Source organism: Haplochromis burtoni, unplaced genomic scaffold, assembly GCF_018398535.1.
Source record: "Haplochromis burtoni strain Fernald_Lab_line unplaced genomic scaffold, NCSU_Asbu1 Contig_89, whole genome shotgun sequence".
Lineage (NCBI taxonomy): Eukaryota > Metazoa > Chordata > Actinopteri > Cichliformes > Cichlidae > Haplochromis > Haplochromis burtoni.
The window spans coordinates 2,152,846-2,172,263 of NW_024582450.1; the positions used below are offsets into that span (position 1 = coordinate 2,152,846).

Genomic DNA, 19,418 nt, shown 5'->3' on the forward strand with positions numbered 1-19,418 from the left:
TGCAGGGCGCTTTTACATAACAAATAGATAACGAGACAGTTCATTTCCCCCCTGTCTAAACTGTCATCCCGCCAAATCATCAGATCTATAGTATATGATTGGGGGGCTGCCGGAAGAGGTGACCTCCCTGTACCATTGAAGCTCATAAATAATACAGTTTTCCTCACATGCGTGAATGATGTAATGGGTTAAGTCTGCCTCTGATTTGGTGATCATCTTTGCGCCATGTGGTCAGACGCTGGTTACGGTAACGATAATAGGATCATCTGGTTTTGGGGGAAAATATAAGAGTGAGTATTGAAAATCGGATTCCACAATGAGAGAAAATGCCTCTGATGCAAAGCTCGATGCACATTAACAATGAAGGCAGGTGGAGGAGAGCGCTTATTTGAATTAAAGGGAGGGGACAGCATCCTCCCTCGTTGTTCTCGCTGCCGGTGTAACGCGTGCGTAAAGTTGCTAGGTTGGGCCACACTCCGGCTGTGTTTCTGGACCGGACCATTTGCGTGCGTGCTCTAGTGTGAGTTTGGAAGTGGTTTGGACCGCGGAGTGGAGCGACTGCTCAGTGCAAGGTGCCACACGTATCTCTGTCAGTCTGTCAGGCGAACACCACGCGTCCAGGCGAGGTGGAGAAGGAAAAAAAAGGAGGGGGTGCAAGAAAGGAAGACAGACAATGCGGTTTTGCGATGCCTTTATTCCTTTGTGCAATCCACTCCCACTTCGATGAAAAGATGATGTGTCCAACATGAATTTCTTGTGATTTGTCCATTTTTTCCTGTATTTCTGCGATCACGCTGACTGAATTTACCTGCGTTTTCACTGAGCCAAACCTAGAGATGAAATTTCCAATAGAAAACCCGAGAAAACAAGTTAACTGGGATCCAGAACAAGGTTGGTGAATATTGCTGTTTTACTGTGGAATAACTTCAGATATGCAATTAAATAGTACTCTTAATGTCAGTAGCCTAAACATCTGAATGGAAATACTTGATACACAATCTCATCAGGCTGCATTATTCACAGATTCAGTATACAGAAATTCATATTTATGCTTCTTTTCATTTAATTGAGCGGTCCCTTTATTTGCTTTTGTGATGCAAAATTACCATTCATATACGACAACGCGGCTTTTCTAGTTTGCACTATCTGTCCGCTCAGACGTATAAAGCAACGCTGCTGGATGCGGAGCTCTGGTAGTGACAGGCTGGCAGAAATAACCAGTGTGAGAGCGGAAGAGATTTCAAAAGAGAACTAGGCTGTAAAATGTGTCTACTTAAAAATAATGTCGCCATCTAAAAGACATCATTATACTTAGGAATAGAATTTATAAGAATTTCAGACATGCGATTTTTATTTGAAGAGAAATGTTGTTGTTGTTGTTTTAAATAATATCATGGCTCATGTACCCCTTGCCCTTTCAAAAGCATATAAGAGTCGTGCTAAGTCTCCAGTCACTGCTGGAAAGGAATTCTGCTTTAATACACTATGCATGGGTATCGTGTTGAGGATGCTGTTTGCGCCTCCCTTAACAGAGGTTTTATTTTGAAAGCAGTCACTGCCGGAAGTGTTTGGTGTGCACTGGGATTGATTTAATGTTTGAAATTTGAGGCTCAGCTGCCCAATTAAACGCCTACAACCTGCCCAGTGCCACAAGGCCTAAAGCTTGCCTGAGCCTTTATGTTTAATACCACTAGACTTCTTTTTGTACACTTAACTGTACATCAGATGTAAATATGATAGATACTGTCATCAAACTCCTTATCTGTATCCACATGCTCTGTATGTCCATCTTTGTGGTCGACATGAGGGGCATCACTACATGAGAACATTTCCTCTGCTTTGGCCAGACATACTTGGATCCAAAGGGAGGGCTGAGAGGTTGAGATCAGATAAAAAAAGAAAAAAGAAAAAACACCACTTTCCACTCAAGCCTTATTTAATTTGCAAAAATCAATTCGAAGCTGTTGCATGGTTCAAAAAGGATTTTGCATTAATGGATCATAGCCTCAGAAAGGTGAAATGCAAACCTTATAGTGCTCACTGCACTTCTGGTTTCAACTCTAGCTGTAAAATATAGATTATAGTTTCATATTCTCTGCTTTTTCTCAGAAGTGCATGAAGTTGACTTTGAAATGAACCAAATAAACTAAATATATGACATTCAGTCATAGTTAATTTATTTAATTTCACGCATTCAAACAATGTGATAATAAGAAAATTAAAATCTTAGTTAGATTAGTCATGGACTTGGCCTAGTTTGAAATTCACTAACCAGTAACTGTTCCACTTCATCTCTAAAAAAAACATTGCACCAAATATAGCATACTATACTGAGTCTTCCAGCTGATTCACCACCCAGTCTTTTTTTTTTCTAATAGATTTGTGCTCTATTGCAATCAGCACCTTTAAAGACAGATACTATAAACCGAAAGTGTTTTTCTCCACCTTAAGCTGACATCACATTGGTGTTATTGATTCAGTCTTTTATATAAGAATTGACTCGGAAGATGAATAGCTCTTAGATCAGGGAACAAGCCACTTCCTGGACATTCTTTGACTCATGGGTCGATGTGTGTGTGTGTGTGTGTGTGTGTGTGTGTGTGTGTGTGTGTGTGTGTGTGTGTGTGTGTGTGTGTGTGTGTGTGTGTGTGCGCGAGTGCATGATCATGCTGTGGGGACCTGAATCTGTTTAAACACTCACACTACGGGAACAGAAAGCAAGTCCCTTATGTGTTAAGTTGAGGTTTAGGCAAGATGGAATAAGTCTCCAGGAAATATTAAAGAAATACATGTCCCCTCCTCTAAAGTCATAAATACTTGATTAAGCATGTGTGCATTGTACTTAGCATATCCCAAAAGTAATATCACCCCATTTAAAAAACAAATACATTTCTCATCCCTACCTTCAAAGGTTACATCACAGACAACAAGCTCCACCCATGGCTCAGAGGCACTCCATGCTTTCCCTTTTTGGAGTTGTGGGGGCGTCAGGGCAGGGGTGAAGTCTAGAGCTCTGAAAAAGCTCACGCAGTGCTTTATATACATTAAGGAAGTCGAAATTTGGCTATCTCCATAGGTGATGTTTGATGGTTGACCTGCTACAGTACACATGCATTTGTTATGAAACCTCTTTGGAAGACAATAACTGAAAGTGGCACTTATCCCTCACTTACAGTCTATTAGAAAAATTGGATCCTGCTTCCATTCAAAGAGAGTAACTCAATTTTCACCTTCACCTCTGCCAACATTACTGTAAGGTTTTCATTGGTGTGCTTTTTATATATCTGTGTCCATCCATCCATCCATCCATCCATCCATCCATCCATCCATCCATCCATCCATCCATCCATCCATCTGTTGTAACAGAGCAGGGTTGAAATCAGATGTTAAAATGAGAGTACAAATTATGATCTGTAAGGCAGATGTGAGGCCAAGTGATTGTGGACCCCTTTTCACAAGTAAAATCTGAAATACATTTTATATGAAGAAATTCTCAGGATAACAAGCTGCTGAGATGACAAAGGAGTCTTGTTATGTTTGGCGGAGCTGTAGGCTGGATAACTAGATTTTTTTCTAATAGTGTTTGACTTTGCAAAAAGCCTTTTATTAGCCCAGTGTAGGAGGTATAAAATGTTTTCAAAGCTTCATAAAGGACACATAGGTTTTAAACAGTTGTAATGAAATTATGTTAATGTCTCCACAACACAAAATTCGAAATATAAACCAAAAGAAAGGCTGAAGGTGAGAGAAAAGGTGAAAATAAGATAAAGAATCTGCGGACAAATCAACAAATGAAATGTCCAAATGCCTGTTGATTTAGGTAAAAGGTTCTTACAAAAAGAGCCTTTAGCCAATTATTATAACACATCATAAATGACCATCAGAGAGACAAACGTGCAGTAAACCACTGGTGTTTCCATCTTTGTAATCTATATTAAAAAAAAAAAATGTGTTACAACAGCCCTTTCTTCCCTCCTACTTTCTTTGCTAGTGGCAGTCCAGACCAACTTGGTCCCTCCCAAAAAGGTCCAGCCTGGCATGGTGAAGTCAACCCTGGTCCAGGCAAGTGTTGCCACCATGCAAAACCCAATGGGCTGCGACCCGAAAGCCAGTGGTCACTGTCCACTGCCACGTTTGTCCATCTCATCTCGCTCTGCCAGTGTTGTGGCTAGCATGGACACCAACTCTGATGGCTCGACAACGGGGCTCCACTCAGTGATGAAGTGGAAGACGGTGCTGGCGGTGTTCATTGTGGTTGTTCTCTACCTGGTTTGTGGAGGTCTTGCCTTCAAGGCTCTGGAGCAGCCATTTGAGAGCAACCTGAAAACTAGCATCACCCTGGAGAAGGCCTCTTTCCTCGAAAGGCACCCATGTGTTACTCCCAATGAGCTGGATGCCATCATCAAGGTAAGCGCTTGAAAGTGGACATGATTGTCTGGTGTTTGTTTCCTTCTTCCAGGCATTTTGGCAGCCTCTGTGCACTTTATTATAGTACCGAGCAATTAGGTAAAGGTAAAAGGATGGGGAGCTGGCGCTATTCCCAGTTGTCGTAGAGCAGGAGGCAGGGTCCCCTGGATGGGAGCAGAGTTTAAAAGGATGGCAAAGCATGGTATCCTTTACAGTGGGCCTATTTTGTGATTAAGAAGTAGCTACGATAAGACTGCACAGTGCTCCTTTCTGTTAAATAAAGGGAATGTGGAAGTGCCAAAAACTGCAGTTACTCTAATGGCCTCTTAAACTTGGCTCCAAAAGTCAATCCTCACAGACTCCCATGGAAAAATGCCCAACTTTACAGCGTTAAAGAACACATTTACAGCTTGGCACAAAAATAGTTTTGACCTCTTAATAAAAACTACAGTGGGTGAACTCCTTCATTTTTGCACTAAAGTAAGGGATTTGGAGCCACTGAATTTTATACAATTTAAAAATTGTTTGTGCTCTCAGGGCTTTTTGAGGCACTTTTAATCAAATTATATGGCTGCTGCTTGCTACAGCCTGACCAAGACATTTGTTCTGCCCTTCCCATTGAATGACGGTTTCCTGAGTAACAGCTGATAACTGATAACAATCAACCCTCCCGTAGAAACCTAAATGCATTTAGTTTTCTAATAAACATGGATCTTTTAGAACACATACACCAGTACATGCAGCCTGATATTACATAACAAAAGACAGCATGATCATTGAGAAGAGGGCAAAAAATGTCTTCACAATGACCTTTATGCTATATTCACAACAAACATTTTTTTTATTTAATTGCAGCTCTCTCTAGTTTTCTTGCTGTGTAAAGACAGAGTAATGATAGCAATAAGGCCAATTTTCTCCCATTTTATTTGACAAATAACTAACTTGTATTTGCATAGCTAAAAAACCTTCAATAATAGATGTGTTAGTGCGATATGAAATTCCAGAGTGCAGCTTTAACAACGCCCACATGTTTTAAATAAGGAAACAAGCTCATGGCTGTGACAGCGCTGTTATATTTACTGTGAGAAATGTCAGGAACCAAGTTTTTTTTTCAATGTTTTCTTTTTAATACTGTGTGATGTTGCTCTATTATGACATACAAAAATTGTTAAAATCTTTAAAGACCCAAGAGAGATTTCAGAAACTCAATATTCTAAACAGTCTCCCCAAAATCCCGTCACTATCTGCTTTCCCCCTCAATACAGCATCTGCTGCATAGAAGCAGGGTGCCGGTGTTTTACTGGGCACAGCTGTTCGCCCAAAAAAATCGCCTGATAACTCTTAAACCTGCGGCATATGGTCTGACGCTGTCTTTAGAGTGTTCCACATTTTACCAAGCCAGCTTGTGAAACTTTTTTATAATTGTGCGCACTATCAAGCAGACCCACAAAACAGAACCATTCCCATCTCATTGAAACTTAACGGCGCATTTTACAATGCATTTTTATGGTGTCAGCCGCTTTATAACACACTATGGCAGCAGTTCACATTGCTCTCTAGCACCACATCCAAAATTATGGATCAAGATTTAAGGTCACTACACCCAGCTGACACTTACAACTGCAAAGGGGAGTGGAAAATGATTTGAGATGTACGAGTGGGTGAGTGGGAAGTTTGATTTGTGAGGGAGTGATGGGAAAAAGCAATCAGTTTGCAGAGAACATCTAGAAATAAAAGAAAGAAACATTCTGGACAATCAAAAGAACTGAGTAACACAAAGCTGAAATACAAACACAAGCACACAATTAACAGGAATCAAAAGAGACTGAAAATAGGTTTTTTTTGGCAATGGAGAGAAAAAAAAACAGCCTTTTAGAAATCTTGTGCTTTCCTGTTTTTCGAATGTAGCTTGAAAATAGTAAAGACTTGGAAACAACCAAATGGCAATGCTAATGGTGTGTTCCACTTTCCACTAGGATGGCTCCATTTGACGTTAATATCTTCAACACTACTCTAGTGAATATCGGACTGCCTCTCTCCTTCTCCACACCCACCTCTGTTCTTTTCTTCTTCTGCTTCTAGCTTCTTCTTTTATTTCTCTAGCAGTGCTCAACCTTTGAGCCACAAAAGCCCTATCAAGAGCTTTCAAAAATCAATAACAGTATGTCTTATGGAGGAGTGTGTGGAAATTAGAACCTTTAGCATGGAGTGCCTGGGGTCCGGAGGGAATCAATTATTCATTACACAGACCAGCAGGCAAACACACCTCCTGCTGCTCAAAGTAAAAGTGCTGGAATCATAGACATGAGATTCTTCTAGACAAATCATCTAATTCAGATAGATGAGAAAATGTTTAATGGCATGTCAAGTCATTGAACTGATATAGTTAATTAAGAATAGTGGCAAATTAGTCATGCTCGGTTTGTGCACTTATGTGTATAATGATGAGCTTTTTACTGCTACTCCTCTCCTTTCTATCGTAGCTTCATAAGTGATGTACTAACATAATCAAAACATAATATGTAAATTTCTGTAAATCAGTAGATATAATGTTGATCTGCTGAGTTGTTATGGGATTCCAATACTAAGTGTAAGCCATGTGTGAAGTTCATATGAACAAATAACACTTTTTTTCCCTGGTGTCTCAAGCAAAAGCCTGGAGGACATGCTGCTTCACAAGTACTCCATCAAAAAGTATGCCCAGTCCTCTAACAGTTTCCATTATCGGCCTGTGTGTGCTATGTCAAGCCTGTCACTCAGCCGAAGCCTTTATGCGGGGACACAGCAGCGGTGACTCACTGTTGTCAAACTGTTTGGTGGAGGAGTTGACAGAAAAATGGCAACCTTGGGAAGCATGTGCATGCCTGAGATGGAAGCAGACAGTATATCACATCGCAAGCTCTTGTTAGGGCACAGCGTGTGTTGATTTAATGTGTGTGAGTGTGTGCCCATGCACGTCTGTTGACCTCCTCGTGTCTTCTTCAATATTTGTGTCGTCCACGCACCCACTGTGCGCCCACGAAGACAGCAGACCTAATTGGCTTTCCTGTTGCTGTTTTGATGACTCACACTATGGCACGATGTGAAGCCGTGCTGTTACTGACACCAGTCAGGTCTCATTTATTGATGAGTCACTTATTTAAAATAAACTTTTGTATTCACCGAGCTACCTGCAGTAGAATCTACGTCAGGTTGTGCTGCCATTTCCGTCATAATCTTATGTAGCACAAATTGTGCTTTTCCGGAAAACGTCAAGCAAATTCTACATACTTGATCAAATGCGAAATCAAAATGCTCCACTAACTAGTGAAGGCTAAGCTCTTTAGATGGCTGCACTGAAGAAGAAAGGCAAAAGAGATTCATTTCTACTCATTTCCATTTCAGGTTTTCCTTGAAAATACCTCCACAGCTTAACACTGGGCTTTTAAGCATGAATAATAAACTTTTATTTTTTTTTCCACTATTATATTGCTATTTTCATTTGAATCTGATCACCTGTTCCACATGAAAAGTCAATCATAAAAACCAGCCGTATACAACCATTCTGTGAAGACATAATGAAAATCACATGATATTTTGCACAATGCTATTATTCATTTAACATAATCTAAAAAAGTGCATTTAAATTAATTAATCAGGAAAAAGTGTGAGCACATCTATAAAAGCAAAGGTTTTGGTAGTTTGTTTATGTGGAGCATTCTGATGTGTGCGCATTCAGGATTAAAGATATCAGCAATGATCTTAGAGAACCAATTGTTACTGCTCATCAAGGGCATTTCCAAACAATCTGAGATCGATCATTCTACAGTGAGAAAGATTATTCATACGTGGAAAGCTTTCAAGATAGCTCCAAAGTTTCCGAGGAGTGGAAATCACAGCAAATTCACAAGTTTAGACAATGAGTCAACAGGCCCGAAGTTAGCAGGTGAAATGTTAAAACTGGCTTACGTTTGCAAAGTTGCATCTGAACAAACAACAACGCGATTTTGGAACAATGTGCTTTGAACAGACATGCACAATGCCCCATTTGGCAAAAACGAAACTCAGCATATCAGGACACCTCATGCCAACTGTTAAGCATGATAGTGGAGGCGTAATGATTTGGACTTGTTTTGCAGCCACAGGATCTGGGCACCTTATAGTCAGTGAGTCAAACCTGCATATATCAATTCTAGACAAAACTGGGTCACGCAACAAGATTTGATTACAAGCACAGCAACAAAACTACAACAGAACGGCTAAAAAGGGAAAGAGTCAATGTGCTGCAATGGACTGAAGTGCTGTCCTGGGACCTTAAGAGAGCTGTGCATAAAGGGACACCTGCAAACCTCAATGAACTGAAGTAATGTTGTAGTTATATGTATCCCAAAATTCCTCCACAATGATGTGAGAGACTGATGATGATTACTGAAAAGGATTACTCAAGCTACTGGTGCTAAAGGTTCTGTAGCCTGCTGGATCACTATATGTAATTAGTTTAAATCCACTGTTTCTGTATTTTGGCTTAGTTGTTAAAAAATATGGTATAATATATAATGCGATGCTGTTCGTCTGAGCTGGAACTAAAATAATTTTAGGACCTGGTAAGGACCAGATGATTTTATATTATTATTATACCGTGATACGTAACCTTAGAAAGAGACCGTGCACTTTCTTTTTACCCTGATTGTATATGATGGACCTCAGTGTCCTTCATTGCAACAAGCATTAAGTCTTCAAGGGGGTTAGGTTAAAGCTTTAGATATTAGTAATGTTGAAAGTGCTGCAGAGGACAGTGCTTGGCAATGTATCACAATGAGGTTGGGTGAAGGATAGAGCAAGGCACCATGCTGGCAGGATCACCGCTGTCCCCCGCTGTGCGGTAGAAAGGCACACCGAGAGGATAAAAATCTGCAGTGAGTGTGTTTGCTCTGTAATGATCCTGCACTGAAGAAACAGAAAACACATTAGCCACGAGGACTCGTGAGCACTCTGCAGTGATTCTTTGGTGAAATCAAAATAGAAAGGAGCACGAGGTGTGAAACGAAAACACCATTTGTCTTGCTAATTAATGTGCTGCAACACAACACAAGTCACCATCCTCATGGCTCCAAAATGCATGTGCAAAAGGAGGATTTTTCTCTCATGAAGCATGAACATGGCTGAGAAACAGACAAGTGCCAAAAATAGATCTCCTCATACAGTATTCAGATACATTGTGCGGCTATATATAGCTCTCCCTTGACTCCAGAATTAGGTTATTTGGGGTTTATTATATAATTACCACTTTGATATTGCCCCATAAAGCAGCTGTGTCTGCTAAAACCTATGAAGTAACGTAATTGAAACTGCCTAATTATAGATACAAAAAATCTGTCTCATTAGGGAGAGAGGGCACTGATGGAGCCGAGGTAATCACATGTAAGATTCTGAATAGGCATGTGCAGCTATGTGTTTAGTGGTCCCAGACTCTCTGCTGTAAAATGCGTATCACGGCAGTTCATACATATTTTATTATACCGCTCTGCACTCTCTGAAAGGTTATCTCACATCTCACTGTATAAAATGGGGGCTGCTCTGTGTGACTTTCATGTCAGCAGAAGTTTTGAGCCTAAAGATAAAGAACTATAAATGCTTGTGTAGAGAACACAGCATGCCCATAAACAGAAAATGTAGAAAGACCAAATGATAGTCAATTAACTTTTCATGGCAGCATAATGGAGCACAGAAGGCAATCAATGAAAATAATGAAGCAGTAAATGTTTTCCCTGCACTAGACAAACTAGTCGATGGAACGCAGAAAAAAAGGCTGACGTGAACGAACAACAGGGAAACAGCAGTGTTTGGGCTGCAAGTGAGAGTCTGTGTGGATTTGGTCCATGTGAACTGTGAAAACATGGAAACTGGGTGTGTGGAGAAACAGCTCCTCGAAGAGAGCCAGACACTGAACAGTTTAAACGCATCCTGTGGTCAGATCAACTTGATGTGCACACGATTAGTAATTCGAAAGGCTCAGAAGAGCCTGCTGCACCACCTTTTACTTAAGTTTCACTGCCTTTCTCTCATTTAAAAAAACACACAAGTCTTTTTTTAAACTCACAAGCCAAAGATGATCAAGAGGAAATTAAAAAAAGAGCAACTATACATGTTTATTGCAATGCTTAGTTATTGAGTTTCCAATTACAGTTCACAGCAGTCAGAAAACGGTAGCTCAACACAATACGAGTCTGGACTGAACTACAACAGTTATCAGCTGATTTCATTAAGTGTAACTCAATCCACAGCCTCAAGGCCAGGGACGTCTCCAGAATTTCTTCTTGGGGGTGGCCATGTGGGCACCACCAAAAATATTGTGGTGGCACACCAAAAGCAAAACAGTGCAGGAGTGCCGGAGGTGATGGGGTGATGACTATAAATTGTGAGGGACCTACAAAGTGACACAATATGAATGACAAAAATCACATATGCAGTAATAAATAAATTATTTATTCCTTGGTAGCGCCCCTGCTCGTTCCACGGATATAAGAATGATTCAGACCTCATTTAACTTGCATTCCCTTCCTCTATTGTTCAGAGCCTTTTTTCTTTGTATTCAGGTGGTGACTTTCTGGGCTGATGTTGGAGATCGTTGCACTGGATCTAATCTCAGTTTCCTCACGAGTGTTACGCAATCAATTGCAATACATAGAGGCGCATGTAACAGAAACAATAGTAGGACGTTGTTACTCACTCTGTTCACACCATTGGGGCTGTGTATAGTGAAATCAAAGCAGACACGTGTTTGTTGTGTTGTCATCAGCTGAGCTGGCACACAGTCATAGCTTTGATTAGTTTGTAAAAGCTCAGCGGCAAAACAGGAGCCAGCTGCTATTAAGCATTTTGGCATGACTTTCACTAATTATGTCAAAGTACACATTTCAGTTTTAAGCAATTTTAAATACTTTTAATCCATATAATTTCTATATTTCTCTACTTTCCAGCATGCTATAGATTCTGTGAGTGGAGGAGTGAGGCCTACTGGAGACACATTGTACAATTCCAGTCACTGGGACCTGGGCAGTGCCTTCTTCTTCGCTGGAACTGTCATTACAACTATCGGTAAAACTATTAGATAATGCTCTCTTTATTACTCTAAAACACGATGAACCTGGTATTGCTGACAGTCCATGCAATTTTCATTGTACGTGTGAACCATCAAAATTCCTTTTGAACTCAATTTTAACAATCTAAGAATAATGTAGACTGAGGCGAACCTCAAATCTCATAAAAAATACATGCACGAGGTACTCTCAAAAGCACAGTCTTCATTTATACAGCGTGAACAGATGTAAGAGGATGTACGAGAAGGAAAAGTTTGTAGTAGTGAGGACTACTAAATGGCATCAATGTTAAGCCTTGCCATTCTTAAGTATATATGAGAGAGAGGGAGTCCCATTCACGAGAATTCAGTCTGATGTCATTTTGTTGAAGATGTACGTGAGACCTGACTCATTATTCAGTGTATGATGAAGACACTGTTGAGTTTTTTTTTAATTGTCTCATTTTGCCCTTTCTTGCTTTTTAAAGAGAAACAGTAAATTGTGACTCACTGAAATTCTTTTAAAAATGAAAGTAAAAAGACTTTGGGTACCTGGCTTTGATCAGATGGAACATTTTGATATACAATCACAAAATCAAAGCTGAGGCACTACTGTTTGTATTCCCTCTATCAGCTGTGGGTACCATCCTTTAGGTGACTGGAAAAACAGCATGTCCCTGACCTCCTTAATGGTGTAGTCTAGAAATTTAATTAACCTGGTAGCTTGCTTCATTTAATCTAGTGCACAAATAGAAGATCAACACAAATATCACCGCATAGGACCCCCTCCATTAATAATAAAAAAAAGCAAATTATATGTATTTTTATTTAAGAGAAAAAGAAAATATTTGAGAAGACCTTCAAAGATAGCAGGATACGATCAATATTAATTAGACATTCTACAGAAACAAAAACAGGGAGGCTTTAACTCTACAGATAAACAGGATAAGATTGACGCCTCCTTAAGGACATCATCTTTTTACTTTGATCTATTATGTCCAGTGGCTTGAAAAATTGAAGACACTCATTTTAAAATTATATGAGCAATATATATACTGTTAATGTGTTTCTCCTAAAGAGACTGAAATTTGAAATAGATCCTTGCATGCTTTCTTTTTCTGATGCTGAAGCCATTGACTCCATTTTTTTACTAATATACTTTTTCACTAATATACCAATATTTTCTGTTCCAATATCCACAATTAGAAGTAAAAAGCAATGAGAGGTGGCTTAAGACTTTTGCACTGTACTGTATGTTGTCCAACATGTGTAAACATATTACTTCTCTCAATAAAGGTAGTATATTCTACACAAAGAACAGGTATTATGCTAATATTCTGCTTTTCAGCAGGTTAAAACAGGAGATAGTGATTTGTGTCTCCTGCCTCACTGACGCTGCTCAAGCTCCTTCCTTTTACCTCCCTGTATCATAGTATGTCATTATTAATTCAATTTTCTTTAAGGGGAATCTAATTATTGCATTACTTACCTCAAGCCCTGCTCCTGGAACTGAAAGGTATTACATAAGAGCTTCAATTGATTATGTTGCATAAGGAGGTCTTGATTGTCTTCTGCTTCTCATCTTACCACTCACTCTTCTCAGCCCTGCTTTGTTTTTTGACCTTCCTGTCCTGTTTCTTCATTTCTTCTCCCCTCCTCCTCCTCCTCCTCATTCTGCTTTCAATTGTTCAACAGGTTACGGAAACATAGCTCCGAGCACGGAAGGCGGGAAAATCTTTTGCATCCTTTATGCCATATTTGGCATCCCTCTCTTTGGCTTCTTGTTGGCGGGGATCGGAGACCAGCTGGGGACCATCTTTGTAAAAAGCGTCTTAAAAGTTGAAAAGATATTCAGGGTGAGATACAAGTAACACATTGTGATGTTTTCTTCTTTACTGGCTGTGTAAACAAGTCAAATATGCAGATATCATTCTAACATTTAGCTGCATTTTTATTCTTACCCTAATGGCATATGTAATGGTGTCTTCTTTTTTGTTTGTGAGCCATGTTTCATTGCTTTTTGTGGCTCACACTGTCACTCTTACATCATCTTTTTAGTTGCTTATATGGGTTCTAAATGCACCTCCTGTTCTTTTCAGCAAAAACACAAGCAGATTAGCCAGACGAAGATAAGGGTCACATCTGTTATCCTGTTCATCCTGGCTGGCTGCATTGTCTTTGTCACCATCCCTGCTGTCATCTTCAAACACATTGAAGGCTGGACCACACTGGATGCCATCTACTTTGTCGTGATCACGCTCACTACAGTGGGAATAGGAGACTACGTGGCAGGTAGAGCTACGCTCCAAAATTTGGGCACAGTAAGCTGTTCTGTTGAAGTTTTGGGCTTAATTTCTGACCATAACGACATTTTCCTTCCTCTTCAGGTGGAAATCGCAAGATCGATTACATGAAGTGGTACAAGCCTCTGGTGTGGTTCTGGATCCTCATAGGTTTAGCGTACTTTGCAGCCGTCCTCAGCATGATCGGAGACTGGCTCCGAGTACTGTCTAAAAAGACCAAAGAGGAGGTAAGTCTTGTATATGTATTATTTTACAACTCTACTCTGGATCTGAAGGTTCAGAGGCAGCATCTTATATGTTATAATTATTAAAATATCTATAGTGAGTTAAAAATGATCTGTGGTTTGTGTCTCAATTTTTTTATTTTTAGGATCTCACTACGGTGCTGCAGTATTCACAATTAAAAGCATTCTTATTTTTCTTGTATTGTCTTGTGCTTCCATCTCTTAAAGACCTCAGTCGCACAGGCTTAGAGACCAGGTGGCATCCCCCTGGCATAGCAGTGTTTCACGATGGAAAAATATGTATTTCCCCAAGCGGTTGGTAATGCTTGCTGGAGGTTGCTGTGTGCCACTAATTAAAATCTGTTACAAAGAGGGTGCTGCACCAAAAACCTCCTTGTGATGTCTTTGGTTGAATGCAGATTTCCACCAACATCTGTAATTTTGCAAACCCTGTATCATCATCTTTACCTGTTTTTAAGTCACTCTTGAAAACCCACCTCTTTACTTTGGCCTTTGACACCACGTGAGATGTTGGTTTTTATATTTATTTTTATTTTATTTTAGTTGTTTTTAGGTGACTCGATGCTGTTTTATCTTGTTTTGTTTTAACATAGGGCTGTTTTAATTTTAATTTTAATTTTATGTCTTATGTGATTTATTTATTTAATTTGCTGTTTAACTTACTTTCTGTACAGCACTTTGTTCCTGTGCTGGGTATTTTAAAGTGCTTTATAAATAAAATTGGATTGGATTGGAAATTGGAAACCCTCGCCATTTACTTTTCAGAAAGACGTAACTTTTATTTTGAAGGCAGATGCTTTCTCTTTTCAATATGTTCCACTTTTCAGTTTCACCACTGCTTGGCAAGTAGTTTACAAGTATTTGCAAATGACTCAGCAAACTACTTGTCACCAAAGCAATCACAAAGAGGTTTGCCATGCAGCATTGTTTGGGTGTTTGCAAATGTTTTCACTCTATCAACTTCCAGCAACCTCCAGCAACCAATCAGCAACCAACAAGTGGATATGCATGTTTCCCTAGTGACCCTTCTCTTTAAAAGCATCTCGTCTTTTCATGAACATTTAAGAAAATCAATATTAACCTGATGCCAGCTGGCCATAAGAGTAAGAAGAATAATTGGAAATGAAGCATTTAAAGCAAGGGCAATGAAAATGGGGCATAGGTCAATTGAGTCTAACATTCATGAGTGCAGTCTTTTAGACAGTAGCTTTTCTTTAATATTTCCAAGGCTGATATTGGTTAATGTAAGATCCAACCTTACTAATGGCTACAAAGCTATAATTTAGCACAACAGTTAGAATGAACAAAACAGGTTTCAGATATTAAGTAAAAGCAACACACAAACTTAGTAAATAATGACTACTACATCACAGACCTGATGAGGGTTAAACACTTTTGCTAGAGCGTACATTTATTACATTACTAAACTTTTGTGTTAAACTGAAAACAGGCTTGTGCCAAGTTAGTAATGAAAGGACCTTTTGTGATATATTGGAAGAGTTCACGCCCAGCAGTGAAGCTCCCTGACAGCTTAATGTTCAATTAACAAATTATTGGCTTTAGAATTATTTTGATGGGTTCGTTTTTTTCTCTCAACAGTATGCTGGCTCTCTGAAATGAATGAAACACTCTTCAAAACTTTGAGAATCAATGTTTCACTGGAACTTTTGCCACATTAAATATAAGTATCCAACAGTGTAGTGGTATATATATATATATATATATATATGATAAAGAAAAGCATAATAGGGCCTCTTTAGAATAGCAAATAGAGTTGAAAGTGGCAGGGAGACTTTGCCTGTAAAAAGCTACTTTTGACCACTTTTGTAATTATGAAATTACGTTTTCTTAGTGTCAGTAGTAGATGTTATATGGTGCTATATTGAATGGTATATATGGGATACCGTTGCTAATCTGTATATTATCCTTTAACTGTTGCTTTGTTTCCATGTTCATATTTCATAGGTTGGGGAGTTTAAAGCACATGCTGCTGAATGGAAGGCAAATGTCCGAGCAGAGTTTCGTGAAACTCGACGGCGTCTGAGTGTTGAGATCCATGACAAGCTCCAGCGGGCAGCCACCATCCGTAGCATGGAGCGCCGTCAGCTTGGCCTAGAGCAGCGAGCTCACTCCCTTGACATGCTGTCACCAGAGAAACGGGCTTTGTTCGCCAGTCTGGATGCTAGCCGCTTCAAGACGTCCTCCCAAGAGAGCATCGACAGCAAACTGAACAACCTGAGGTTGAAGGGGGCATGCGAGCCGTACGATCATCAGGGAAACGAGCAAACGCAAGAGACCGCATCATCTTCAGAGGAAAATCTCTTCAACCTACGATTCGGATCCCTCAGTAAGCTGGCCAGGCGCAACAAGAACCGTGAACTGCGGAGGAACATACCTGAAGATGTTCGGCGGGCAAGTTTAAGCATAAACAATGGCAGCGCCATGCTCGGGGAGGAGAGAACGGAGGAAGAAGAAGATGGTGAGCCAGATGAGGAAAACAAAGAAAGAAAAGAGGGAAACACCAGTCTGACAAACCTCTCACAGTACACAATGGAGCGCTCAAAGTTGAATGGGTTCACACCGGCACTGGCCAAAGACAGTGAGAATAATTAAGTATTGAATGCACAAACACTTCATCCACATACAAGGAGTGTTGAGACAGGAAGAGTGAAAGATACTCAGACTGGGAGAGTGCACAGTCCTTTGAGATGTCAAGAAATGTGCCTTTCTGTTTCCTATGCTTAGATTGGAACTGCTCCCAAGAAGTCAGTCATCATGCCATAGCTATGGGAAGAAAATGTGTTGCCAAAAATGAATAAAACTAACGGTGCAGAAGAGGGTGTAGTAGAAATACCTCATTGAGATGTTGCTGTTAAATAGGCTACTTAAGAACTTTGATTTCTACAGGAGCAGTATTGAACAGCTCTGCTGATTTTTTTTTTAGCCCTCAAGGCTCTTCTTCCATCTGTTCATGCTGAATCTTATTTTTTTAACAATGTGGGCAGGACCGCTTGAGAGCTAGATTCATGCCATTCATTCAGTACTATTATTGATCTATGGGTTGTCATCTCATACTCTAGGGGTCTATTTTTAGCCCAGCAGCATGCTACAAAGTGACTTTAATATTTATCGAACAGAGGAAAGTAGGTTGTGTTTTTGCTGGATCAACAGGCCGTATTTACCTAGATGACATGTAGAACGATTGCTACATTATGTTTGGCTTTGAAAATGTAGCCTGATGCGAAAAACTACAATATGTTAACAGCTTGAAAAAACAATCTGAAGTGCATGGTACCAACCATAACCATTCATTGCTGGCATAAACTAACTGGAAAGCTTGAATTTGCAGCTATCATAATGAGCAAAATACACTTCTTTCATTACTACTCTTCTCACAACAGACAAACAATGTGTCTCTGTAATGATTGTTACCATTTTCTGAATTGTGAATCAACACAGACAAACATACACAAACACAGACTGTCGGTAATGTAAAACACAATTGCATTTTTTTAATGACATTCAAATGATCACAAACACGTTGAGAGTGTTTGGATGGATTTTTATTGATGAATGTGATGCTGTTAATTTGTATTTGCCAAGCATGTTTACATCTATGTTTACTTCTTTTTTTAAATCACCCAAGTTGTATTTTTCATTGAACTGTAAAATATAATGAACGTGTTTCTTTTTTGTATTGCTTTTTTAACAACACAACTCACAAAGCATCTTGACACTGCTATGTGTGGACGGGGGCATTTCTTAAAATTTTTGTCCATTTTCACTTGATTTGTATTTTGCAAACATTTACTGACACTCAAAAACAGCTTTAAATTTTACAGGATTAAATGTACCACTGTTGTACTTTGCATGCATTCCTTAAGATGAACATTACACACACACACACACACACACACACACACACACACACATTGTTCCAGTAGCCTGCTTGTCTGATATGATAGCATTAACCTTTCCATGACCCTAACCTGTGACACACTGAGCGGCTGTTTGTTGTGTACAGTTTATTTTTGTCACATTAAATGTAGTGAGTGCCTTTTTAAAACAGAATAAATGAACAAAACATAAGAGGTATATTCATTATGTAAGTACTCACAGAAAATGAATGCAGTATCGACAAAATTTGGACTAAGATAAAGTAGAGCCTGACCAATTTATTAATGGGCCAGTATTATGTACAATACATAATAGCATCTTTTATTGCCTTTCAAAAAAAGGCAATAAAAGATGAGAGAAACACCCTTCAACCATGTCGCAAGTGTTGACATTGCATAATTTGTCCACCGGAGGGCACACTGCAACTTCCTTTAGGACGAAGCAACGTGTTTGGAAGGTAACACCATGTGATCCGAGCAAAGCTGGGTGTAAGCAAGTAAATATGTTTATATGTTTATATATCAGATTTTCACATCAACAAAATATCAGTATTGGTCTTCACGATCCTAGATTGGTCAGGCTCTGGATTAAAGGTAGTCATATAAACATATAATTCAGCCGTTCTTCTTCTCCTCCATAATGTGCTCCTTACCACATATTCTATTGATAACTACAGTTAATGATGCTTGCTTTAAAGGTTTTGCACCAATAAAAACAAAGAAATAGCAGCACTGTTGTGATAACTACACCAAAGCTGGAAAAATAAAGAGTGAAAATGGCAGTGTGTGAACACCAACAGCCTCATCAGCACTGCTGATTTACTCTTTTTCTTCTTTTCATTTTTTGACAGTTCTTATTTATAATATATAATATATATTTAAGTTACATTTTCTTATTTCCATTTAACATTTAAACTTTTTATTATAATTGTTTAAATAACATATGTAATGATAGTGAATCTTCCTCTGTGAAGCTTTTTGCAGTTAATATTATGCACATTATGCACAGAGCTTAACAAATTTATTTAACCACCATCTAATGTGGGGTTTACGTCAAAGCTGCCCTATTTAACGGCACGAAATAATTTTCTTCTGTTTTTGTAATTGTCAGTCTATCAGTGTGCACAAGTTCTTTCATTCAAATTATATTTTTAATGCTAAATATAATTATTATTGTTGTCCACAGCACATTATTTTCAAATTAGGATGTCAAATTACAGTTATTTACAGAACAGAAACTGCAGTTTTAGGCACTGAATAATTTTTTGTCCTTTGTGCTGATTTATGTTTGGGCATTCAGTTTTATTTGCCTTAATAAATAAAATACAACACTATTTCAGAAAAGTGTTGCAGGAAACTGAAGGCCATGGTCTTCATGCACATGCACCCTGCTTTAAAATAGCTGACAGCCCTAAAAGAAAGAAAGAAAGAAAGAAAGAAAGAAAGAAAGAAAGAAAGAAAGAAAGAAAGAAAGAAAGAAAGAAAGAAAGAAAGAAAGAAAGAAAGAAAG

At 39.1% G+C, this 19,418-nt stretch overlaps 1 protein-coding gene across 2 annotated transcripts; it reads left to right on the forward strand.

Moving 5' to 3' along the window:
- Positions 1-192: 192 nt before the first annotated feature.
- On the forward strand, positions 193-18,717 carry kcnk10b (potassium channel, subfamily K, member 10b). Of its 2 annotated transcripts, none has more exons than XM_005942629.2 (7): positions 193-290; positions 3,992-4,407; positions 11,367-11,484; positions 13,160-13,320; positions 13,564-13,756; positions 13,852-13,994; positions 15,978-18,717. In XM_005942629.2, coding segments are annotated over exons 1-7 (1,680 nt in total). In that variant the 5' UTR covers positions 193-289; the 3' UTR covers positions 16,626-18,717. The 2 variants fall into 2 exon arrangements, with proteins under 2 accessions (XP_005942691.1, XP_005942690.1); XM_005942628.3 differs by lacking the exon at positions 193-290 and adding an exon at positions 298-891 and having other exon boundaries at positions 15,978-18,716.
- Positions 18,718-19,418: the final 701 nt, after the last annotated feature.

What these genes read in the sequence shown, in the direction of transcription:
- kcnk10b (XM_005942628.3), top strand. Translation starts at nt 837, where the DNA reads ATGAAATTTCCAATAGAAAACCCGAGAAAACAAGTTAACTGGGATCCA. An exon ending in AACTGTCATTACAACTATCG is followed by an intron (nt 11,485 to 13,159) that starts GTAAAACTATTA and finishes ATTGTTCAACAG; the next exon opens with GTTACGGAAACATAGCTCCG. An exon ending in AAGTTGAAAAGATATTCAGG is followed by an intron (nt 13,321 to 13,563) that starts GTGAGATACAAG and finishes TGTTCTTTTCAG; the next exon opens with CAAAAACACAAGCAGATTAG.